General features: G+C 40.3%; 1 protein-coding gene across 3 annotated transcripts; it reads right to left on the bottom strand.

The window, feature by feature from the left end:
- Positions 1 to 693: 693 nt before the first annotated feature.
- HNRNPR (heterogeneous nuclear ribonucleoprotein R) lies at positions 694 to 26,108 on the bottom strand. 3 transcript variants are annotated; one of them, XM_027892197.1, is made up of 11 exons: positions 25,979 to 26,092; positions 19,775 to 19,943; positions 17,353 to 17,471; positions 16,838 to 16,945; positions 16,144 to 16,257; positions 8,591 to 8,767; positions 6,380 to 6,515; positions 5,122 to 5,327; positions 4,316 to 4,465; positions 2,154 to 2,275; positions 694 to 1,971 (listed from the first exon to the last, which is right to left on the bottom strand). In XM_027892197.1, the coding sequence occupies exons 1-11, from the start codon at positions 26,051 to 26,053 to the stop codon at positions 1,359 to 1,361; spliced, it is 1,989 nt and encodes a 662-aa protein (XP_027747998.1). In that variant the 5' UTR covers positions 26,054 to 26,092; the 3' UTR covers positions 694 to 1,358. The 3 variants fall into 3 exon arrangements, with proteins under 3 accessions (XP_027747998.1, XP_027748000.1, XP_027747999.1); XM_027892198.1 differs by having other exon boundaries at positions 704 to 1,971; positions 19,775 to 19,940; positions 25,979 to 26,106; XM_027892199.1 differs by lacking the exon at positions 19,775 to 19,943 and having other exon boundaries at positions 25,979 to 26,108.

Raw genomic sequence — 26,108 nt, 5'->3', positions numbered from 1 at the left:
AAAGATAATTTTTTTTTTTTAAACAGCCTTTATTAGAAGGCAGGAGAATTCTAAGGCAAATTGTTCATCATGGCAGAACATCAAATTAAAATGTCAAGACAGAAATAAGCAGAATCTGAAGAGTATGTTTGTGTTATCCATAGCAAGAAGTTAGTTTACTGTGCCACAGCACCCAAGTCGTAATTCTCATTCCTAGTCAAAGGTTATTTTAAATTAGATTAAGATGCTTGAGATCAAAATCATTTCCCTGTGTGTTTGTACGCTGAATTATATACAGTAAGGCTGGATCCTACCAGAACAGCCTCCACAGGGACTCCACAGGACATAATCAAAGGAACAAAATTAACACCATTGTAGGCTCTGCTTCCTTCTCCACGATACATTAGAAGATTAGGTTTAAATTGGATCTCTGTGAATGCTTAGATACAATTCAACACTTTTAAAAAGGAAAAAAAGTTTCAAAATTAGATGCTGATAAATTATTGAACAGCAATTAAACAAAGAGTGCCTTTTGGGCTGTCTGCATTTTCTCCTAGTTTTCAGTCTGATGTCCACAGTGCTACATGTTGGAAAGCACAGGAAATTTTGCATGAATTTGATCACTCACATAGGCAGTTGTACTTTGAAAACAATGTTTTTCACAAGAATTACCAATGAAATAATGTTTTAGGACACAATTGAATTTGAAATAGGTAATGTTTTGAATAGATTTTTGAGTTTTATTGAAATCTTACATGAACAAGAAATTGGAAATACAATCACATCAAGGAACAAATTGCCACGGCTTTGACGTTTTAAGCCAAACAAATTTTGTAGGGCAGATTTTCAAAAAGGTGTGAAGTTATAACAATTTAAAAACACAGTTAACCTACTTCTAGGAATGCAAAACATACAATCATGTTATTTTCAATACAAGAAAACTTAATTTGTTGTAATTTCTTAAAACTACTAAGACAAAGCACTAGCTTTTACTTTTATGTACAGCATACTCCTATGTAGTCTATCCCAAATCCAAAAAAAAAAAAAAAAACTGTCCAAAACCAGAGGTTCTGCAAAATCATGATTGAACAGTGTGCCATTCCTGCTTTTAAACTGCTAAAATGAAGCCTAAAATGATAAAAGCACTGAAACCCCATATGGAGTTCAGGAATTCTGCAAGCCCAGTAATGTCCAAGTGCGTTTATGAAAAAAGAAAACTAAGAGACTCGAGTATATACACAATAGAGTGATTCTTCAGCCCAATACAAATGGCAGCCAATCGCTACTGAAGGATGAAACATTAAGCCAATTTTGTTTTGAAGGATGTAGAGCTATAGCCAATTCTATGTTTCCAATATTCTCAATCCCTCCTCACTTGTCTACTTCCACTGTTGCCCATAAGTATCCTGATAAAATTCCTGGTTGTCATTATTGTAACCATAGTTACCGGCATAGTCACCACCTTGCTGGAGCGGCTGCTGAGCGATGGGTTGGGAGCCCCAGTTCTGCTGGTTGTTGGTCTGGCGGCGCTTGGAATCGGGCTGGTTGTACCCGTCTGCCTTTCTCTTGCCTCCTACGTTGCCCCCGCGGTTGCCCCTGGCTCCGCGAGCACCGCGTCCTCTCTGCTGCTGGGCCGGACCCCCTCTCCCCCCCCTGGCTCCTCTCGGCGGTCCCATGGGTGCCCCCCTCTGTGAGTAGCCAGCTCTACCTCTTGGTGGTGGTGCTCCCCGCCCCCTAGGTGGTGGAGGGGCACCTCTCCCACCCCTTCCTCCTCCTCCTCTTCCTCTTATAGCATAGCCATCATCATAGCCGTAATAGGGATCTTCGTAGCCACCACGGTAGTCATGATAGTCATAACCATAGTAATCATCGTAATAATCTTCATAGCCATAGTAATCTGGGGGATAGCCATATCCACCTCTCCCTCCACGACCTCTGCCTCTAATAGGAGGTGGCATGCGAGGTGGAGGGTAGTAATAATAGTCTTCATACCTAGTAAGAGAAAGAAACACACAATTATTTATCTCCAAAAGCCTCCCAAGACAAAGTATACGCTTGCCCCTTTCGATAAGACACAACACAGAGAAAAGTTAAGCCAAATCTTTCTAAACCAGCCCACGTTTTCCAGCAGGATTTTCTCTGCAGTGTTACCACAGTGCAGGGGTGACACTCACGCAGTGCTCCGGGAGGCCTGTCTGGCAGCCTGACGTTCTTTCCTTTTCTTATCCGGTGGCTTTGCTAACACTATTTCAATTTCTTCCCCTTCTATTTCTTTGCCATTCATTTCATTCATAGCCTGTACAAAAAACAGAAGAGAAATAACTAAATATTTGTTTCCATTCAAAATGAAACTAAAACTTACTGAAATCAGAGGGTTGGGCTTGTCCAAGGTGAGCTGTTGCCACGTGCTTTGCTTCTGTGCTGCACAAACAGAATGCTACACATCACTCTTACATCTCAATTACAGCGAAGCAGCATTTTTAAAAAAATGTTCTATCTTCAGATAAGGTAAAAAAATTGGATTAAAACGTATTAAACATAATTTTTAAAAAGTCAGATATAACACCATCACTTATTATTCCTATATCCCTTAGAAACCTCAAAATACACACGTTCTCACTACTCACACTGATGCATTCAGTGTACTTGAAAGCCTGGTAGAGCACCAGGATTATTGCATTTGGGATTCCCAGCTAGCTGAGCGTGAGTGAAGTGCCTCTGAGAAAATCCGGTATTTCTGAGGACACATACTTGAGGCTGGGGAAAAAAAAATTACTGAAACTTGGTGCTCTCATCAAGCGAGCCACAAATCCTCCAGAATATTAATGTGCAATTTTTAACTATCAAATGCACCCACAAAGAGAACTTAATACATAGAGACAAAGTACAATTAGGACCTCACCCCCCAATTCTTCACCTGGAGTTATCTGCTTTGCATTAAACATTTCTGGTTATTCATATTTGCATTAATGAAGACTTTTTATGTTTTTACAGCTACGTGCCTCAAAAACTTTGAAATCGTGGCAATTAATTTCCAAGAACGTGAAAATCAGTAGATAATGGAACCAATGAGCCAATTCCACACATTCCACACAAAAATACCTTAACATCTCATTCAAAAACAAAACACACCCATACACACAAAAATATCTCACAAAATTCATAAACCAATTGAGTGGCCATGAACCAGTCCCATAGGGCAGGTGTGGTAGTTTCCAGCTTGTCTCAGAGCAGATGAGCATTAGTGATGTATCTGATCTGTCTTTTCTCATCTGCTACAGGTTTCTGTTTGCTGAAATCTAACGGAGTATTTAGCAGAAAGGTGTCATGGGAAGGGGCTGGAGAGTGTTTATAGATATACTACAAAAACCCAGAGCTGTTGATGACTTACCCCTTCTGTCAACAATTTCCTGTCCTCACCTAGACATGATCTAAACCCATTCAAGCCAACCTCAACCTCATTAAATAGAAGTGACATTCCTCCTAAAGCCAAACTCTAAAACTCTAAAACCTAATCTCGTGGGTAGGAGAACTGCAAGCAATTAAATGGTTATAAAATTAATAAGGTCAAGTACAGAGCCTTTGAACTGTCCCTGTAGCCACATACACCACATAAAATATACCTGCTTCACAACTCCCAGGGGCAAAACACGCTTCCTCCCCTCCTTCCTCCCCCCAGAAACTATGGATTTAGAAACCAGATGCAGTCATTTCTATAGAATTCAGTACCCTGAAGTACAGACACCAGATATTAACAACCTTCTCAGCAGCTGGTGAACACAAAGAGAACTTTGAAGCTTACAGTAATGACCTTCGGTGTTTAACGAGTCGTTAAGAAACCTTGTGGGCACACAAGAGTTAAAAACAGGTAATGCATTATGGGAGTGCCAGCACTATTCTCCTCCACTTCACAAGGCATTTTTTCATTACCTTGCAATTTTTGATACTTGTGTCACTCCAAAGCTATACACAGCCTTTAAATAGGGGTCTTCAAGAGACAACTGATACCTTCTGCCAGTGTTTCCTCAGAAAAATTGTCTAGGTTGATCTTTTTATTTTCCTCTTCTCTAGACTCTCCTGCATTGCTCTACACCTCTTTTCCAGTCTACTTGTTAACTTGCTACAGTTTTGTCCTTTCAAGTTTCACATCCTCCTAGCTACTGAAATCACAGGAACAAAATTATTGGCGTTAAAATTCTCACAATGGGAACTTAATATTAAGTGGGCTCTACAATTTGTCTTATTGAGGTATTTACCATAAGGAAATTTCTTAAAAACCATTTGTACAAAAGAAACTGCTTACATCAACTTAGCTAGGAAAGAATAATCAACCCACCTTCACTGCTGCACCTCTGTCCTCAAAATGAACAAAAGCATAATCCTTCAACTTCTTTACTCTTTCCAGCTTTCCAAATTCAGAAAAGGACTTCTCAAGAATTTCTTCTGTCACAGTAGTGGCCAAGTTTCTTACAAATAAAACTTTAACCTGGTGAAAAAAAGAGAACAAAAGCTGTAATCTTTAAAAGTCAAACCTCAAAGGAAACTACCAACTAGCAAGATATTATTCCCTTCCTTGCTGCATGAAGAAATTTGAGTATTAACTCTGTACCTGTTTTGCAAAAATGCCTTGCAGTTACCTGTATGAAGTTTCTACAACTTCTCTCCTTCCACTATTCCCTTCCATGACCAGAAGAATAACCTCCTTTGATTTTCTGCTTCTGGGATGCTACAAATCCCAGTAAAATTTTAGTAACAGACTCAAGGACAGTAAAAGAGTTACCCCAAAACACCAGGATAAAGAGCCCATCATTCCCCACACCAAACTTCACCTTCTTCTCATTCTGGACAATAGTTTTATGCAATACCCACCTGGCATTCATTAAAGCCAGAGCAGATAATGCACAGCCTGATGTGTCAATCCAGCAGGATAAGCCTGCACACCACTAGTTTAGATGTTAACAGCATGTTCCCAGTGTCTTCCCATGGCAACTCAGCCACACTTTGCACAGCTTACGCTGTGCCCTCTTAGCACTTTTTGTGCCTCAAATCTCACATTGCTCAGCTGGAACAAATCTTCATCCCTATGGCACAAAGAAATAATCCTCCCAAAACACAAGAGCATCCCATGAAGTCTTTACTGACCTTTGCCATGACTTCTGGATCAGGTTCCTCTACTGGATCAGCCCATTCCACTGTCACAACATTTCCCCAGACTTTTACTTTCCCACTCATCAGGCGTCGGCGAGCCTGTGCTGCTGACTTGTGATCCTCATACTCCAAGAAGCAGAATCCTCGATTCTTCTTTTTATCATCAGGTTGATGATATAAGATTACATCCACCAAACCCTCTGAAAAACAGGTCTTTAGTACTGAGCTTTGAAAGGAAAGAAAAAGGTCTAGTCTACCCAAAAATGCCTTCTTTTGTGTTTTGTAATTAATTTGATTTTAAGACCTGAAAACACAAGAAAAGCAAAATGAATAAGAGAAATCCATCCAATTTACCCAGAAACAGGTCACCTAGGAGGTGAAGTTCTCCAGAACAAACCTCACATTTAGGCCCTGCAAAACATCCACCTAAGCAGTTCACACAGTGTAGGTTTTCTGTACTTTGTTTTACCATTTTTACATCTTTGAACAGCAGCCAGCACTAACACATGGCCTCTCCCCTGCCTCCTGGGGAACCTGGAGGGAATTTCTTCCACATCTCTCCAAAAAGAAGAGAAAGAAGTAAATGAATATTCACCTTCTATTTTCACCACTTCCCTGAAGTACTAATAAACTGCAATCCTAAAAGAGAAGCAGGAGGTTAAAACTCTCCTACCAGAACAAGAGCAAGTGACTCAATCTCTTATCTAAAGCAGAAGCACCCTCGCAGTGATGAGCTGATTTCTTCCTACTTGCTGCACATACTGGGGAACAATGCTGAAAAACTGGGACAAAGTTAGGCTGCCATATTCCCTCTAAACAGATTCAGTGTTCCCTCCTCCCCATCACTGCTCAGCAATGCATTTGTTTCAGGTTCCCCAAAAAACTTCTCAGTGTTGACAGCAGAACCTCCTGTAGATCCAGTAACAGGAAGCTGTTGAAGAACAGGTAACGGAATCAAGACCTTAATTTTTTCTGAGTTCATTTGAGCCATTTCCATCTCACACTGTAAACTTACAACTTCATTCACTCAACCATCAGTTAAATAAACATTATTCCCTTTACATAAGATATATTTCATAAGATATATTATTTATATAAGATATATTTCATACACAACATTCCTAACAAAACCAACTTGGAATCCAGCTTGGAAAGAGTTTAAATACCTGAACACATCTGTCAAAGAACTAGACCGACAAAACAGAGATTGAATGGTATTCTGAGAACACATGGAAAACTTATTAAATCTTACCTGTGACTTTACCAAACTCTTCCAATATGTTTTCCTTAGTCTTGTTCTTTGGAATTGACCCAACAAATAACCTGTTGTTTGCCACAGAGATGCATACTCCAAGGTGCTTTCCCGGACGGATTTCATAGTTGTCACACTGAAAAAAGAAAAAGCCATCAATTTGCTTTATCCACAATACTATGCATGAAAATATCCCGAGATAATAAAATCAGGTATTTTCTTCATCTTTTGCTACTTTTATACATAGCATGTTGAATCAGCATTGCAGGAAAATTTCTAGAACAGCTGTTTTTGTGTCAGCATTCACTTGGAAGAACAATGCCAAGTTCAGAATTTCCAAAACGTCAGAAGTTCTGCTGAATGGAAAGCTACAAAAAACAACTGATGTAAAAGGAAAACATGTAACATATACAAATTGCATGGGGCAAATTCATTCACCTACTGTTTATCTCAGACTTGAAAGATTTTTCTAGAAACTGGTGACTACTTCCTGTGCTGGGAGTCACTGCCATTGCTGTTGTTATCAATAAGCAAATACACAGCGTTATAGATACTGCGAGTTCTCCCTCTTTCCTTGGATAACTCTGAACACTGTGAGAATATTTGCAGAGATAATCAAATTCTAAATCAGCATGTCACCTCCTTTCCCTTCGTAACCCCAACAGTAGGCATTTTTCTGACCTTGTACATGCTAGGATTAGAAAACTTTATCATCAAGTTTTAAAACTTTTCATTAAAAAAAATGTAGCCCACTGCTTCATGCTTGTAATCCACAGCTGGATTACCCTGAATACCAAGACTCTCAATAGGTCTTTCAAGGTACAAGAGTTCCACCTTTAAAAAAAAATATTTAAGTAGACATGATCTTTGTTTTACATAGAATTTTCAAACAGAGCAGAAGAGGATGCATGTTTGATCATAAGCCAGCTCCTGAAAATCTCACCCAATTCTTTAAAAGCAGGTTTCCAGCCATTCTAGCCCTAGCTGAGATGAAGCCCTACAGATGACAGAAATACCTTCAGGAACCTTCTTCATATTCCTGAGGAACTAAACCATTGTTAACACTGGCACATCTCTCGCTACAATTCCCATCGCCTTACTGTCTTCCCCTTCATCTCTCTCAATCAGTAAATATTTAAAGCAACCATTGTGAGCACCTTCAACTTGGTCAAAAGAAGAAAGAAGTTGCAAAACAATTTTTCCTTCATAAATGACAGTAACTCATATTCACTGACTCCAAACACTGAAACCCAGAAGCAATCACTTGCAAAGACATATTTTGTGCATCTCCTTCAGAAAACTTCCAAGCAGGTTCTAGAAAGAAAAAAACCAGCCTAAGCAGGGACAAGCAATCCCTAGTCCCTAACATAACAACTGCAAGTTTTTTAAAATACATTCAAATATCTGAAGGAACAAATGCTGCCACATTTAAGGCAATGAAGTCCTTACAACACAACAGAATTGCTTTAAGTTTCTCCAGGTTTCAGGTTTCCCTGCTCCCAATACCTTAACTAAGGCATTTAGATTTTACCTGTCTTCTTCATGCAGGATCAGCTGAATTCTGCTAAGGCAAGTAAGATTAAGCATTTCAGCTGTTTTGGTTCAAAGTACACACAGTATTCCACAGCCCTATCCAAAACCTTGGGAGATGCACATTGATCTGCCCAGTTCTACTCCCTTCTCCCAGGCAGAAACAAGGCCCCAGCCAGACCGGAGTCCCTCCCTTGAACTCCCTCGGGATTGCTCCACATCCTTTCCAAGCTGCACAGCTGCAGGCAAGCCAGGCTTCCACGCAGGGAGCAGACTGCAAACTGCCACAGGCAAGAACAACAGGCCACGGGCACCACCAAAGGAACAGAGACCTCCTTTATGGCAGCAACAGCTAAACAAGGCAGGTCCAACTAGCTTGTTACAGTAAATGGTGATGAAACTTAGAACTTGAACACAGTCAATCTTAAAGGATGTATTTTCCAGCTGGAATCAAGTACACTCTTACCATAATTACCCAAGTGTTCTGGCAGGCTGCAGCAGATAACAGTCCTAAATACCTGTATATACTAAATGAAATCAGGAGGCAATATTTTAAGAAAGTAAAATTGAGTTTGTCAATGGATGCTTTAAGGAAACACTTCAAAGACTATATTACCTAAGAGGCTACCAACATGTTTGCTGTTTACTTTGTCTTGTCCTGTCTGAAAGGAGGTTACTCACCAGTTTGACTGCTTCCTGTGCTGCATCTTTACTACAAAAAGTAATAAAAGCATAACCTCTGTTTTGACCAGAAAGAGGATCCATCATGAGGCGCAGATCCCATATTGGACCAGCTTTCTCAAAGAGTGGTACCAATTCATCTTCATAAAGGTCTCGGGGAATCTTACCAACAAAAACCTAAAAAGGAAGAGGACACTTGAAATAAAGCGTTTTCAGAAACCCAAACTTGTTTTTACTACTTGAAAGTTCCCGGGAAAGGAAGAGCACTACAGCACCAACCAGCACAGCAGCAACACCACAGGCAGCACAGGATGTGGTCACTGTCACTGGATGGCCCAAGGCTTCTCACCCTCCCCTTGCTCATACAAAGTTTTACATACAGAAAGCATCAGTTTGTTATTTATATTAAAGAGGTTGTGAATTTCCACTACTGAAGAGGTAAATGGTTCTTACCTGGTTTTAATTTTGGCAGTTGAAAACTAAGACCTTACAGCCTATCTAGCTGAGCATCCTATGTTAAAGCAGGCCAAGCACTTCCTTGCTCTTGCAGTATTCTCAAATCACTCTGTAACTTAATCTTCCTCAGAAAGCTAGAGACAGAAAAATAAATCTACAAAAATCCCTTTATTTGCCTAATGCACATTATCCACTTTGAATATATACTGTAATCTTGTTTCTTGTCTCTATTTGTTTCAGCTTCCACCAACTGAACGTTTAATATTTGTTTGAGAAAATCTGGAGTTCTTGTGATTTTATTTCTTACAATAAACTTGGGTTAAGTTTTGTTAAGGAGTTTAATCTCTTCAGCTGAGGTCTCCCTAGAAAGAGCCCTCCAGGCTGTTTAATGACTGCAGCTCTCCTCTGAATTCTCAAAACCTCTGAGTTGCTAATACAAGGAAAACATTCCAAACACCCAGTAAGATAAAATTCTATTTATTTTAACTTCAAATATTTTTTGTAGTTAAAAAAAAAAAAAAAAGAGGTGTGAGTCAACCTTTTCCTTCTCAGTGAGGCATATCCGGCACTAAGGGCACTGCAGAATTTCAGAAGTAGAGACACTCAGCATGCCCATGTAAGCACCAATGCAACAAAGCCCATGAGGAGAACATGACTTTGATTTGAAAAACATGGAACACAAACTTTCCTCCAAAGGAAAGACAGAACTTTCAGATGTTTCTTTATGTTATACAGATACTCCCAGAATTCCATTTCCAGAACATTTCTTTCATTTAGTTTAGCCTTTTTCAGGTCAGTGTGAATGCTGACTGAACTTTTATTATTAGTTATTGGGGGGGAGCAGGGGGGCAGAAGGAACTGATTTATCAGAGTGAGTGAAAATTTAATGGCAGACCCACCAGGTTTTCCCCACCATCTTCCTAGAAAGCTTAAGATATTCCTCAAGACAAGTATTTCCATTGTCATTACTTCTAGAACACTTAGTTACAAAATTCATGTTTTAAAGACAAAACCTGATACCATCACGGAGACGTGCAAGACAGAACTCCAATTTGCTTCTGTCAGTGACAGCGTCAGCTGAACTCTCTACAAACTGTAAGTGGTTTTAAGAAGTCCACATTACATTCCTGTGTTCAGATGCCACTGCTTCCAGCACAGACTGAAGGTGACACGCCAAAACAGAAGACTTGAGGGAAACAATACTAATCCAAAGTTTATTTTGCCAATGAGTTACCAAAGATTTACCATCCTGAAAGCTTCTGTATCCTACTATCTCTGCAGTCTCTTTGGCTCACTCACTTTTCCACAGGACTGCTACTACAGCTCAGTTCAGGAAATATACTCTAGGAGCCAGCATGAGAAACAGAATTAAGGCTTTAATTTGAATACATATATGTCTGACCTACATCCCAGAGTAACTTCCATTTATAATGTGAGAACCAGGTAACTATGGGAGAAATTCCCATTTAGAGGAATTTGCTTTGAGCCTGGATACTTAATATGTTAATGAACTACAAGAACAATACTAAACATGACAAACAGCAGGTGAGCATCTTGCACAGGTCAGAAGAAAGCTGCAGCAGCTTTTTTTCAGAGATACTGATAAGCTCGAATAAAGTTGCTGAAATACCAAAGAACGTAAGTATCAGATGTCATGTTTCATTTTTTAGTCCCACATGAGCATACTGTGGAAAACCTTTGGAAACAGGTATATTATCAGTGAAACAATAAAAAATCTTGTCTCAGTAGGATGTAACTGCATGTATTCTGGGGTTTTGTTGTAATCACTGACCATGAGACTGACTTCTTCCACGTTTGCTTCCTAAAGGACCTGCAGAAAGTACTCCATTTTACTTCTTCCCTATTACCACTTTAGAAGATTGAATTTTTCTCAGTTAAGGCTTTTCATAATTAATTTCAGTTTCCTGAACAATTCTACAGAGCATTATTTAGGGGTGCAATCCACTTTGCACTCAAGATGATGCATCCTTCAGTTATTTCAACAACCGAGTCTCTTCTGTTGTCACTACAAGCGAACAGAAGTGAACTGCAGCACTGCAAGAGATTCTTCAAAACCTCTCCCCTGTTAACAGTCTTCTTCCTATGCTTTGCAGTCAATTTTCCCTGTATGTCAGATTTAACTGCTAATTAATATAGGCTGCACAACTGCTTCATCTCATCCAAGTCTACAATCTTCATTTTTAAAAAAATAACCGAAGTGGACAAGAATTCTGTCACGGTGCACAAACCTTTGAACTCTGTCATTCTTCCAGTATAGAAGCAACATCCCATCTGTTTACTAAACCCAGCTTTGTCCACCTCAACTCCTGCTGACTTTATTATACCACTGCCTCTGAGTTAGTTATTACAGTATGTGATTGCTCCCACTCCAATTATTATGGATAAAGCAGCTTAAATTGCCCCATTTTCCATAACATTTTCCAGACTACAAGTTGGCCTCAAAACCTTTCCTTCACTTTTTGTTACAAATTCTGACCCTGTGTCCATAAAGCAGCAAATACCATAAGGAAGTTCACAGGGCTAAAATTTTGCATTTTTGATGACATTCAAAGATGTTTATCACACATCTATCCGGTAAAACTCCACCCTGAAAAGGACATGTAGGAACTCCTCCATTTTAGACAATCTGTACTCTTCCACAGATGTACTCAGCTTGCACATCATCTTAGCACATTGTGGGCAAATAATCTACTTACAGAATTTTCAAGTTCTTCTTTCACATCACTGAAAAACACTGAAATGGAAGTCTCTCAAAACTTTAGAACTTCCTTTATCTGGAGATCCCTCCATAAACTGAAACCAATCCAGTAATCAGGACAGATGAAGTCAATCATTTTTTTCATGTTAGCTGTACTGTGCTGATTTTGGCAAGTACTTTCCCCCATCCCTACTGCTGTGGGGTAAAGGGCTGGTATTGCACAGTTACCAGTGAAGCCTCCTGTTCTTCAAATCGAGTCTTAAATGTTATTATATTCACTTATACCAGAAGGTGAAGGACAGAAATCAAGTACATCAGTCACCTCCTTCATTTTTGGTGTAAACAGTTTTGACAGGCCATCTGCATGTCCCCCTCCCCCTTCTCTAAATTAAAGAGAAAGAAAAATTTCACACATATATATAGAGAGAGAGTAGGCTGCTCAGGGAGATGGTGGAGTCACCATCCCTGGACATTCAATGCTCTGGACTACTTGGCAAGGTGGTGTTCAGTCATGGATTTATTCAATGTCAGAGGTCCTTTCCAACCTTAATGACTCTGTGAAATCAGGATCCGTCAATTTTCCTGAATTTAACAAGTAAAAGCTCCTCAGTCAGTAAACTAAAGATCAGGAGTGAAAAATACTGTACTTTAACCCGCTTGGCAAATACCACTCAAGCTCATTAGACACTGCCCATGAAGTCAGACAGTGTTCACCTCCCAGCATTATCCAACTGGAACTTGCAGTGCTTGTCCTGACCGCATGAAAGCTCCATCATCCCTGACCAGTAGTGGACTACAACCAAAACTCCTCTTTGCTGTCACTGAATTTAATAAAGCACTTGTAACACTATCTCCCCCTATCTTGTCTGTACTAATTTCAAAAGTTACTGAAATGGCTCTGTAGATGTTACTATCTATGCCTCCTCCAGTGCTGCTGAACAACTGGCTTATTTCAAATCACAGTAAGACTATTTCACATAGTTTTGTATAAGAAATGGAATTTAGGAATAAAAAAAAATTCCTTTTTCAGCACTGCTTGCATATACACTTTAGTGAAATGATCATCCTGGTTTTGGCTGGGATAGAGTTCATTTTTTCCTCAGTAGCTGGTACAGGACTGTGTTTTGGATTCAGTAGAGAATAACGTTTATGACATGATAATATTTTGATTGTTGCTGAGTAGTGTTTACCCCAAATAAGGACTTTTCCTGTGTCTCATGCTCTGCCAGTGAGGAAGGGCACAAAAAAAATGCTGGGAAGGAGCATGGCAGGCCAGCTGACCTGAGCTGGCCAGAGGGATATTCCACACCCCAAGTACCTGCCCAGTACAGAAACCGGGGCAGCTGCTCCCAAGCAGGGGCCGATCATGGCATGGGGACAGGCTTGGCATCAGCCAGTGAGTGCTGAGCAACACTACTGTGAGTCACTTGCTTTTCTTGGGTTTTCTTCTCTCTCTCTTCCTTTATTACTGTTATTATTGCCATTCTATTTTACTTTGTTTCAATTGTTAACTGTTCCTATCTCAGCCCATGACGTTTATTTTTTTTTCCCCAATTCTCCCCACCCCACAGGGTGAGGGGAAGTGAGCAAGCAGCTGTGTGGTGCTTGGTTGCCAGTTGGGGTTAAAGAGAACAATCATAAACTACAATTAGCAATCAGCATGGAGATCTAAGCAGAGCTTGAGAAGTTATGTGAATCAGCTATTATCTTTCAGTTCAAGGACTCATTCTAATTTTTTAACACCATCACTAAGTTAATATTCCTTCAGGGAAAATGAGCGTTGCCTTTAGAAATCATCCTTACTGTGAAGCTTCTAAGCGTCTTCTTGACAATAACCAGAATTGCATCTCAAAGGATGCAAAACTAATCTATAAATTGAAAGATATTCAAGAGGTGGACTGTTTTCTTTAATCTAATTTGGTGGTTTATAGAAGAGTCTCCAAAACACACACAACAGTGTGAGAGTATTCAAAGTGTTTAGCATAAACTACAAAACCACTTGCTTGAAGAATAGGTAAGTGTTTAAGCAAAATGAAGCACGGCAAAAGCCCCTCAGGATAAGCAGTTATTAATGTTTGAAGACGCAAATGACAAAGTGAGTGTAAGGAGAGAAGGAAATACCCAAATAACTGTTTGCATTCTCATCAATAAACACACCAAACAGGTCTCCAAGTATCAACATCATGTGACCTCACTAAAGCAAAACACTTTACAGTGAAGCATCAAGTCCTTCAGTAAAACAAACACTCAATATTACTATCAAATCCTATTGCCATCATTTTCTTCTCCAAAAGCTTCTGCACAGCTGTAACTTTGTCTTTATTATAGAATCTTCCAAAACATTCCAAAAAGGTCCAGCTGCTCTTGAAACTCACCCACATGAAAAAATACACGGGACTGCTTCACCCACCTAATCCTTTCAGCTAAGTGCTCACTGTGCCAGTCTGGTAATGTCCAACATGCTGAACACTCAGAAGATTATTTATCAGGAATCAATGCAGCTTTACTGCACAATGTTCAACTACATCTTGAGAGCTAAAGCTACAATTAACATGTAATGAATTCAACTTTATATTTTAAAAAGACAAATTAGTTGGTGCACAAATATTAATAGCAGAAAGACCTGATGCATGTTGAAGGGAGAAAAGTCTACCTCGTACATTTCTTCAAATCAGTAACAGTATTTGGGTATACTCAAAAATCAGAAGTTTGCCATTACTGACATCAGTGACACCAAGAATGCATTGTCACAATCCAAAGTGATACTGTTTTGCGTTTTTTTAATTTTTTATCTCTAACACTAGAAAAGAAGCATATACACCCCTGTATAACCAGAAGTGCTGAAAACAAAAAAGAAGGGGTTCTCAAAAGGGAAAAAAAAAAAAAGGAAAAACCCACCACCAAAAAAGAAAACCCCACCCACCTCATGGGGGGGGGGAAGTGCCCACAATGATCTCATCACTTCTGTGCAAACATGCTCTGCCTACCACCAGATTCTAGCATCCTGTTTAAATTGATTACTATGCCTTAGAGCTCAACAGCAAGAGCTAAAGCCTACATTTCACACAATTTCAGCAACTTCATAAATTTATATTTAATAAGTTTCATAAATTTCACCGGTTTCAGCAAGGTATTCAGCATCTCAGCCTGTCAAGCCAAACCACATGTCTAGGTCAGTAAGGAGCCTTTAAATCCCACAAAATGCCAGCAATACAGTCATTTGGTGGAGGTCTCATTTCTGTAATTAGCTGTCTGGGGTTGGCTACAGCTTCTAATGCTGATTCACAGAGAAGCATTTCTGTTCTTCCAGGAGTTTCCACAAGTTACCCATTCTAGCTTCAGGAAACTTAGGAGTATAAAACACACTCTTCATAGCATAAAAGTACAGCCAACTTTACAGCTTTCCTGCAACTTCCTAAAGAAGTTCCCAAACCATCACAGGACAAGATACTTCAGCGCTGTAGTTAAGGACTTTCAGTCACAAATAAAAGGGTTAGAAGGGATCTACGACAATCAGTCCAATGCCTGACCACATCAGGGCTGCCCAAAAGCTGAAGTGTGTTATTAAGGGCACTGTCCAAGTGTCTCCCAAACCCTGACAGGTCTAGGGCACTGATCAGCCCTCAGCCTGTTCAGTGTCCGACCAACCTTTCGGTAAAGAGATGCTTCCTTGCGTCACTGAGCCCTGGTGCAATTAAATGACACTGTATACATCACACAATCACTCTGGCAACACTGCCAAGTTGGTGAACAACCTCTAAGTCACCTTCTAAATGCAGAAATTTAAAACAAACAAACAACCAAAACACTCATGCCACACGGCCTCTTTTTAATGTGGTAGTTTCACTATCCATCCCTGCAATCCTCAAGGATGTTTTCATATAGGTTGAAACAAAAGCAAATAAACAAATCCTTAATTACTATTAACCTCAGTTGTCCACTTCAAAACTTTTGAGTATCTTTATACAATACCCGAGTTTTTCATTTTTAGCACACTGCATAAAAGCAAGGTAGCACTGCTTAAATTCAATTTCTTGTAAATAAAGGCAGATAGCTCTGAGTCACACGTTTACTGAACCACGGACCACAAGCTTAAGAATGAACCATGAAGTCTGACGACTTACTGATCTATTTTACATTTTAAGAAATTTTGCATAGCCTTTCCTAATATATTCCACCTGCTTTTCCCCACTTCAACCTGTTTTCCTGTCTTTTATAGAATACTGAGGAGTAAGAAAGACTGATTTAGACACACACAGAAGAATGCTTTCCTCCACAATATATTAAACTTGTAATACAGTTTATTTTCACTTATTTCCTATTTATAGGTTTGCACAAACATACAAAACAACCATCAGATTAGTCTGTGTATACCAACCTCTGTTCCAATGCCAGGCTGAACACCAGAATATACAGTATCTGGAGGAGGGCCTCCATATTTCCTCTGTCCTGTAGTTACATCCAAAGTGTAACCAGTCCTCTCTAGCAAAGCCTGAAAAAAAATAAAAAGACTAGTTACAGGGGAGAGGGCAGTGGGTTAAAATAAAGGTATATAGGAGACAGAACCTACAAAAAACCCTGTTATTCTGTAGGTTTACAAAAACATCATAAACAACAACATTTGTTTCATGCTATGAGGTCACGGGAAAGAACTTGCTTGTCTTTTCCCTTATTTTCCATTTCCTATGCAACCCAAGAACTCCAGAACACCGGGGCATTATCGTTGCCCACTCTGTACTCAGGTCTCAGCAAAACAGAAGCCTTTCCTAGTATATAATACCTTGTTCTTGTTGAAATGGTCACCCAGGCTCAACATACTGTATTTCACATAAAAGGACAACTAAGACAATTCTTAAATAGATATCGATATTTTGGCAATTGTGTGACCAGAAAGACCTGCACTTCCAACAAGCACTCTTCCTAGAATCAGTATCACGCATAAATTTCTTCAAAGACAAGTGTCAATATACTTATCCAAGTGGTATCGATGCTTTTTAAGTACATCCAACATTTCTCCAGTCTGTGTACAGACATTTATCAGGTAGTACAGAATAACCAGTATCTTCTGTTACCTTAATCTTTGCTTCATCTGGTCCCTTCGTTGATTCCTGTACTTTGCTGCCTTGTTTCTCTCTTTGTCTGTAGGTCTTCATAACTCCACATAAAAATGCACTTTTGTTCTGCAGATACAATTTACAAAACAACTCAATAGTGTGTATGACGAGCCCTGGGAATCCAGTGAATTTTATACTCCACACCATGAGGCGTTTCAAGCCAATGCAATAAATCAGATGTCAAAAGAATCATTTAGGAAAATCCAACAATTAATTGAATAAACTTGTCAGATTGAAAAAGTCCTAATTTTAAGCCATTTTCTCAATTGCACGCTCATTTTTATTATCTGGGAGCTTTTGCTTCGCGCTCAAACACCAACACATTTAAGGCAAATTTTAACACACTCGTGATTTGGGTTTGAAATACAAGAATACAGCAACATCAGTGAATTTCTAAATTACAGCTCTCCTGCCAGTAGTGCCAGAACACCAGTTACACTTATGTGCTCACACTCCTGGAGCTCTCACCTTACCTGTACATGCGACAGGTCACTTTCTTTAAACTGCTGTAATACAGAGAGGGCTCCTTCTTCATTAAATTCCCTAAGAGCATCAATTGCTCTTTCATCAAGATCGACATAAGCTACCAACCCTAAAAGTTAAAGATAAAGAAGTTACAGATTTCTATTGAAGGTCATACAAACTAAGAACTATGCAGTTTGCTTTTAAAGTCAAAAAGTTACATTCCATAGCAACAGAGTTATACATTTAATTACATATTCCTACAAAAGTATATGAAAGAACATGAGTACAACAATGAAAAAAAAGTTAAATTAAAATGTATATACCTAAGCACTAGCTGATGTGCAAGATTATACCCCATGTCAAACAGTTTTCTAACATTCAGGAATGCAATCTGCTGCATAAAAGCAGTATTACACACCAGCGTCTGAAACAATGAACTTGGGCTCACTTCTAATAATTTGAATTTTGTTTACTTGTCTTTCATTTTAAATTTCACACGTCCTTCTCTCAAACTGAGCTGTTCTAGAATAAGCTGAACCGTCAACATTACAGGAACCCTACTGCATGGGAAAGAGGAGCTACCTAACTGATGATCAGATACTCAGGAAGCTGTACCCCACAAAACATTAGGAAGCAAAACAGTTTGTTCACTCTTTCCTCCAACTTCAAAAAAGCAGGAATCAGTGGACTCCATGCAAATATTAAACACTGTTTGGGGGATTTTTAACTCATTTTGTTGCTCTGTGCGGTTCCAAGAGCCAGAATTCAAAAAGGTATTATTTTGAGCCCTGCTATGTACCCAAAAAGGCTAATGTTAATTTTACAGGTACAGACTCCCCCAAGAAACATTGGACCAGTTCTGAAGCATGTTTTTCTTTTTAAGGATCTTTACAGGTTGTTTTTTTTCCCTTTGTAATGCACTTGCATAAGCTGTGGAGTGTGAGAAACAGATTTTAAGATTTGTACTTTTTAAATGATACATCCAAATTTAGGACAGATACCAAAAACTCCACACACTTTGCAACAGCTTGATCTCCAAAATGCACAGATTATTTCACTGCTACTTGATTTCAAAAACGCACAGTAGTGCCAAGCCCAAGGACTACATTTCAGAAGTGATCCTGCATATTGGAAGGCACCTGTATCTTTCATTGAAGTCCTCAGCAGATTAAAAATCCCTAAATTCAATCCCAAATTTGGCTTGGGTGTCAAAAGTAGTTTACTTCACTGACAAACCCCTGCAAAAAGCAAACATCTTCTGTGGCATTAATGAAGTGTGAATAAATGTTTTCAGGTTACTCATGCAGTGGAACTGTACTTGGTAATCAGGTTCTGGGCTAAAAAGCTTTGAAATTCCTTAAGAACTCCCCACACAACCTAACTGCAACACATGTTAGAGCCCCACGAGTTCCTCTGCCCAGGCCTTTACCCTTCTCTCATACCATCAAGTGCACCTCCTTGTGACCCACGGGTGGAAAGTGCATCTCTAAAGCCAATAAAAGCTGGTAAAGGCTCGATGAAAGCTCACTGTGAATGACTTCCAAAAGACATCACCCACGTGAGCCAGAGTATCACACTGAGGATTGATAAGGTCTTGGTTTTGAACTGCCTTCATTTAATCAGAGGAATTTTAACTCTTTTCAACAAAAACTGACATCTTGCCACCAAGGCATTCAAGATAAGCACATAGAGCAGTTCTACTGCTTCTTGTAAATCTGTTCACAGAACACACTCTAAAGAGGAAAAAGAAAACCTCTGTTATAGGACAAAATAATAGGGTGGTTATAAAAACAAAATAGCAAAACCTCTGTATATGAAGAAACCTCTCTAGAAGTTGCAGAGACCACCTGCTACCAGCAAGGTATTACTCGACTTGCTAGATAGCTTAGTCCTCAACTTTGTTAAAAAGCAGTTAGTGTCAAGCTGAACATTTCAGTGTAATAACCAACATGGATTAAACTGTCCACTCGGAACGAGAGAACAAAAAATCCACAGGCAGACTCAATTCAAATGTAGTCCCAGGCAAGACAAGCTAGTTGCTTCCCTCACTAAGTCACCTATCCAGCCTTTGAGTGTTTTAGAACACTGTGAGCAGTTGACAGTAGATAAGTAAAAGCAAAATGATGATTCAGATTGAAGGAAAAAAAATATGTACAGTTTAGTATGCGCAAACATACATCTTCATTTGGAAAGGTCTAAGGAACTAGTGCTCTGTGCCTACAGCAACTAGGATATCACATACAGCTCTAAAGATGTGTCAAGTAATTATCAATGTCAAACCCAATTGGCCTTTAGGGAAGTCAAAGTAGCAAAACATTCAGAGCTACACAGATCAAAAACAATGAATTTTTAAACCTTAATCTATAAAAATTTGAAAATGGTATGCCCTCACTTTCATAACCAATCAGAAACAAGAAATGCATATTATACCTGTCTGAAATATTTCATCAAGTCTCTCTGCCACCTTCTGTGGGAGGCCTGCCTCTATCAGTGTCTTGTAGTGTTCTGTGTGAGTTACACTGGAAGTATCCATTGGTTCTTCCTCTTCTTTTAACTGTACCGCATTACCATTCACCTGATTAGCCATTTTATTATGCTGCTGGAAAAAATTCAGGAGCTATATTACAATAAGCCAGAAATAACTAGTTTGTAGGACAATGCATGATTTATCTAAACTAATTTGTATACATGCTGCAAATCACCTGTATCAAAAGTTTTATTTAATACTTTTTGGATGCAGCTGATCTAAGTTTCAAAAGAAAGTACAACCCTTAGTATTGTGGAAAATGTACATGGAAGAATTTACATAACTTTTAAAAAAATGTACTTCATGTACATGACGATGTCTAAACTTCATCTGCCGATTGTCATTTACTGGTTACCATAGCAGCTGGAAGGTACGGGGACATGGTAATAACAACCTTCAGCAAAGACTCACAAGAGCTACTGCTATTCCGTTTCCCATTCCTCTACTTTTAAAACAATTGTTTAGAATGTAATGAACACATAACCCTGCAGGGTAGCTTAAGATATAAAAATGTCAACACTTGTTTGCTTCTTTCCACTTTCTTGGCTTGTTGCCATGTCTTCCTTCAAACCCAACATGTTGCACAAGACTACCACCCGGTGCTGGCAGAACTCGAGGACAGAAACAGGAGAATTGCACTCTAAAGCACATTGTCATTTGAAGCTGCAACACAACAGTTTCCATGCTTTCAGATTCCCTCAAATTCAAGCTCTACAAATCAGTCCAGCTACTTTTTTAATAACATATACCTTATTGGTTTAAAAGGAAGCCATGACTGCAGCATCTTCAGTTCTTGTATTAAAAGACTTACTTTCAGAAATAACTGATTCCAAGTAAGTGCACCAAAAAAATGCACAATTATCTTCTCAGACAATTCCAGTGCGCTTTGCCCAATTCATTAAAAACAGTTTCAATTTCTCAATTAGCCAGCCAGCTGATATTTAGTGCTCCCAAATAAAAAGGCTGACAAGAGACAATTCAACTACCCAGCAGAGAACATCAGGATGATCAGCTGTTCAGGTCAGAAATGAAACAAGCCTCAGGCTTTAAACGATAGGGCAGAAGTCAATGAGCAGAAGCAAATGATAACCAGGTAGACAATGCAGCATGGTTGGAGCAATGCAATTACCTACTGGGAAACAGGTATGAAGATGATTCAAGAACAGGTTTTTTAAAAAATGCTGAAGCCTCGAGCTATTTACTACGCTACAAAACAAGTCTCAAAGCATAACCACACCTCTAGCAGTTCCTTGTATACCCAACCCTTCCAGACTACAGCTCATGAACCTGTTGCAAGACAGCATTATGATTTGCAAGCTAGGCCTAGGAAAAAAAAAAAAAAAAAAACAACCAATAATTTTTCTTCAGAGAGTAGTGATTTTACTAAAGCTGTCTTAACTTGAAGGCAAATTTTACAGATGTAACACAGCCTCACACTGTTTCTTGTCAGATGCCACTTCTTTTAAGCCACTAGTGAGCAAAAGAAAGGAAGTTTTCCATCTCTACATAGCATATATATGTATGTTCACACATATATTCTGTTACCTGACAAAGAGAAATTGCTTTCTAACCAACTCAGTTCACTTAAAAGCAACTCTGACTGTAGCCTAATTACAGAAGAAAAAAACACGCTACCCGAAGCCTACAATAACGCTTATCTACCTGTACAGGTATTAATTCTCAAAACACTAATAACATCAACCTTCTATAGGTTACAAACATCACAGAAAGCAAAACTCAGCTCTGTGCCTGCTTGTTAGAGAGTCTCAGCAAGATCTCAAAACGTGAAACAGTGCAGGGCAGAGGGGGGGCTTCCTTACATCAAAAATGCTTTGGGTACAGTAATATTCTCAACCCCTCTTCTCAAAAACCCACAGGCTGAGACACACAAAGAAGATACACAGACAGGGGTATTTTTGAGTTCACCTTTTTACTGCCTTTTATAAGATCAGTTGTTTACACAATAATTGTCTTCTCTGTACACAAAAAAAAACCCAAAAGAACTGAGAGACTCTGGCAATACTTAAATACAGAAAAGTTATTGGAAACAATTGCAAGGACCTTCTGAACTACAATGGCTTATGGTGATGCTCATGAACAGTTTTTTGTGAACCCAGAGTAGCTTTCAAGTGTCACATACCCAAAAGATTAACACTTTTCCCAGTGTTGCCTATAACTGAACAAAGGGTTGACAAGCTCTTGTGTGTCCAGGCAGAAACATCTCCTCTGGAGTTCCGAAAGGTGAGATTCACAGCCTAACACCAGGAGAAGGTATCTGCCTTCACCACAAACATACATCAGTGTGGGGAACATCTAACCCCTAAGAAGGAAAATACTCCACAGCACTACAGCTCAAATGTTTTTGACAATGTCAGTTAAGACTCTGCATCTTAATTCACTGGCTGTATGGGTTTTTTCACTTAAGAATTAGTGTCCTCATGAAGAACTAAAATCAAAAACAATGCACATTCCATTTGAGTGTTCAAATTTTAACTATTTCCTGTCACACGAACTTAATTTAAAAGGTTTTCTTAAAGAAATTTACTGTGGAAAGTGTTACGGCCTTCAGGGTGTGAGAGCATCCAGAAGAAATATATTTCTTTTCACAGTTATAGCAATAGATTCCCTAATGGCTTTGTAAGCCTGGCCTGAAATCTGAGATTAAACTGGCTTTTCTTCCTTGAAGACTACCAACAAGTAAAATTACACCACTTAAAATACTGAATCTGCACTCTGTGTTCAGCAGATATATGTGGGTGAAAGTCATAACTGAGAAAGGCTGCTTAGCTCCCCCTCAATGTAACATGAGCTAGATGTAGCTGACAAGAAAAATATTTTTAATTTTTAATTTAATTGTATCAGTAAGTAAAACTCCCCAGGATTTCACTACCATTTTTGTTCTCCTCTAAAGAACAAGCTAAAAGCCCCATAAAGCACCAGAGGAGCGCTGTGTGTGTCTGCATGCGCGGGGTGCCCACGTGACCCAGCGGGACAGCCCGGGCGTGCAGAGCAGCTCGGGGTTCTCATCTGCTCTAGGGCAAATATCCACTACACAGGGAGACTGGCTCACTGGAAAACATTTCAAGGGTGGATTGTAAGTCAAGAATTGTGTGGATTAGTATGTGCGGGATATGTATTTGTTTTTAAAACATGCAGAAATGGATGAGTTTAAAACAGCGTACACAAAACCATGCTTACCAAATGAGCAGAGGTACTACAAATCGGGGACAACTTTACACAGGCAAGGAGAATTCCCTCTGGTGCCTGAGGGGTTACCTAGCTTCACCACCTCCCAGCTGTGCCCGCGGGAAAGGGGCTTGTTTCAAGCTTCACACTGTTTCCAACAATGCTCTCCTGAAGACCATAAATACTTTATGATATAGAACATGTTTTAAGCCATTCACTGTCTTTCGCTCAGAATTCCTGCATCTCGAGAGAGTCATTTACAAAATGCCTAGTCCTCTTTTTAAGCCCTCATATGACAAGCAGGAAGTTAAAACTACACGTACTTCCAGTGTTTCATAACTCACACGGCTCAAATAGTTTTTTCCTGGAAAACAAAAAAAACCAAGCACAGACCTGAGCCTGATAGTGCATGGCATCTTGAAAAGAGAAATCTGATCTCAGCCTCAATCTGACAATCACTGCTTAAACAGCCATGTTACTATTCCCTGTATCTTATACCATGCCTCTAACAGAGGTTGCCACCTACAGACTATCTAAGTATAACTCCATCCAATTAATTATAAATTCAATCTAGTTAACTCAAAACATGCTTAGTAACAGCTGAAATGAGCAGGAAAGGCAATTTCTGGCAAAAGCACAGTACCTCAAACTACTATGACCAACTTCGCAGTGATTATACACCACTACTGTTTTCAGCCTCCTGCTGAAAACTTTTACTTTCACACAGGAATCGAACTTATGCTCAGGTGCACAGGAAATCAATTAATTCATACGCAAAAACTCTGCATCGAAGTCGTTCTGCTTGCTTATGTTACTGCTCCTTCTATCCAACATCCTATCTGTGTCAAGCAGTGAAGTTATACCACATTAAAAACAACACTGAAGGAAGTTTGGGGGGCGTTTGTTAAATTGAACGCAAGAAAACAAGCATCATCCCTTTACTTATGCCTCACACTACAGAACGTTCTTGTCAAAACAGGAAGATAAACACATGAGTGGGGGGAAGATAAGAGTTCACATTTAAAGACTGAACTGGGGATTTATTAACACCTCACTCATTAACAAACACTTCTGTATGCAAAGGGATGTACAAAAGGGCAGACCTTTTTATTTTGTACACGATAGCCATTTCTTTCATACCATAGCTTATTCAATCACAGAAAGTACATTTTAATAATTTAATTATGCTTTAATAAACGTTTCTTAGAATGAATGATAAGAAAACTTATATTTAATAAGTTATTGCGGGCTGAAGACCTTTACAAAATTAGCCAGGGTTCCTCACTATCTATGCCAAAACACCGCTGGCACCCTCACCCCTCCAGCACAGAGTTCTCAGCCTTCCTCAATCCACAGCCCCATGCAATGAAAATACCCCAGAACCTCCGGCATGATGCTAAGGAAGAGACCAGCACAGCCCTCAGAGAAACTGAAATTCTGCTTCAATACCCACACAGCTATCTCTAGAGATGACTTCAGCACAGCAAGTCAGCAAGATGCCCATCAGTGCCATTAAAACACAACACTGATCACATCCTCCTCCTACACAGTTCCTATGTTTTCCTAACCTGAAACATAAAATCTGTGCACGCTCATTTCTCTCTGGAATTGGCCATTCATAGCTCATCGAGTTGTTTGAGTTGTACTGAACAATACTTAACAAAAATGAGCTTTGTTCTGAAGAAGTTATCCTCGAAGAAGTTTGCAGATCTCTGCCTAAGAAAGCAGGGAACACTGGGGGTTTCTGACAAAACTAGGAACTTGAGTCTTAGCAGGAGGCTCAAGCATTATTTCAATAGTGTTCACTCCTACACAGAAAAACTGAGAGATAAGGGGATATGAAGTACTCTTGGGAAATACAATTTCTAGAATGCAGAATTATCAAGCAGACACTGCTCGTTTGCAACCATCACAGGTTGCATAGGTTAAAAAACCCTCTACTGTGAGATGCAGAATTCTGGTTCTATTACCTTTACTTCTAGGAGTTAAAAAAAAAAAAAATCGGTGTTAAAGTGTCATCTCGAAGAAAAAAAAAAACAAAAAAAAAAAAAAAACAAAAAACAAACCAAACAAAAAACCAAACCACCAGCTTCACGAGCATTAACGCCCTTTGCAACAGGAAGTGCTGGCGGGATCCTTTCCCTATCCATGGGAAAAGTAACCCAACAGAGTGTTTCATAAAGAGCAGTCCAGCATAGCTTATGTACTAAAGTAGATAAGCACGTTGAAATACTGACAAGTAAGAACGCTGCTCAGACCCAATAACTAGAGTCTTTACTAATTTTAATAATGATGCATTTAAGCAAAATTTTCAAGGTTTAATAAAGCCCTTCGGTAAAAGTTAATTTAAGAGAAACAATGTCTTAACAACAAAACTCTGGAGAATTCCTGTTACGAGCATTTGTCAAGCGTTATTCTCTGGCCGAAGCGCAGACCCGAGCGCTGCGGGTGGTGCCGCCCGTCCGTCCCTCCCTGCAGCGGCTCTATCTCATCATGCGCTGTGTCGGAGGGGAGGACGCGCTGCGACAGCGACGCGCTCGCTGCTGGGAGCGCTGCCGGGAGCGCTCCGGGTCCCCGCGGGCCGAACACAGCCCGCAGCGCCCGCGCAGGGCCCCAACCCGCCGAAGCGCGGCCCGGCCGCCCGTCACATGCACCCCTGACCCGCACGGCGGGGCGGAGCGGGCCGCCCCCCACCCCGGCCCGCCCCCGGCCCCTCCCCGGCGCCGTTCCCCCTCCCGCGCCCGGCCCGTGGAGCGGCCCCTCCGCGGCCCCCGCCCCGCTCCTCCAGCGCCCCGGGCCCACACCCGCCCGCGCCGGGCCTGCCCGCGGCCCGCGCCGCCCGCCCCGCCGCGGGGCCCGCGCGGGAGCGCCCGGGCCGGCCGCGAAGCGCCCCCGGCCCGCGGGGCGGCCCCGGCACTCACCGGAGCGGGGCCGGCGCGGCGCAGCTCGGGCCCAAGCAGCGACGGCAAATGGCGCGCGCTCCTCCTTCTCCTCATGGACGGCGGCGCGACCCCGGCAGCACGCGGGGTTTCCCGGAACTGTTTCCAGGGA

This window comes from Empidonax traillii, unplaced genomic scaffold, assembly GCF_003031625.1.
Source record: "Empidonax traillii isolate 1590-97213 ecotype Southwest subspecies unplaced genomic scaffold, ASM303162v1 scaffold341:size590984, whole genome shotgun sequence".
Lineage (NCBI taxonomy): Eukaryota > Metazoa > Chordata > Aves > Passeriformes > Tyrannidae > Empidonax > Empidonax traillii.
This window is presented reverse-complemented; position numbering and strand designations above follow the sequence as displayed.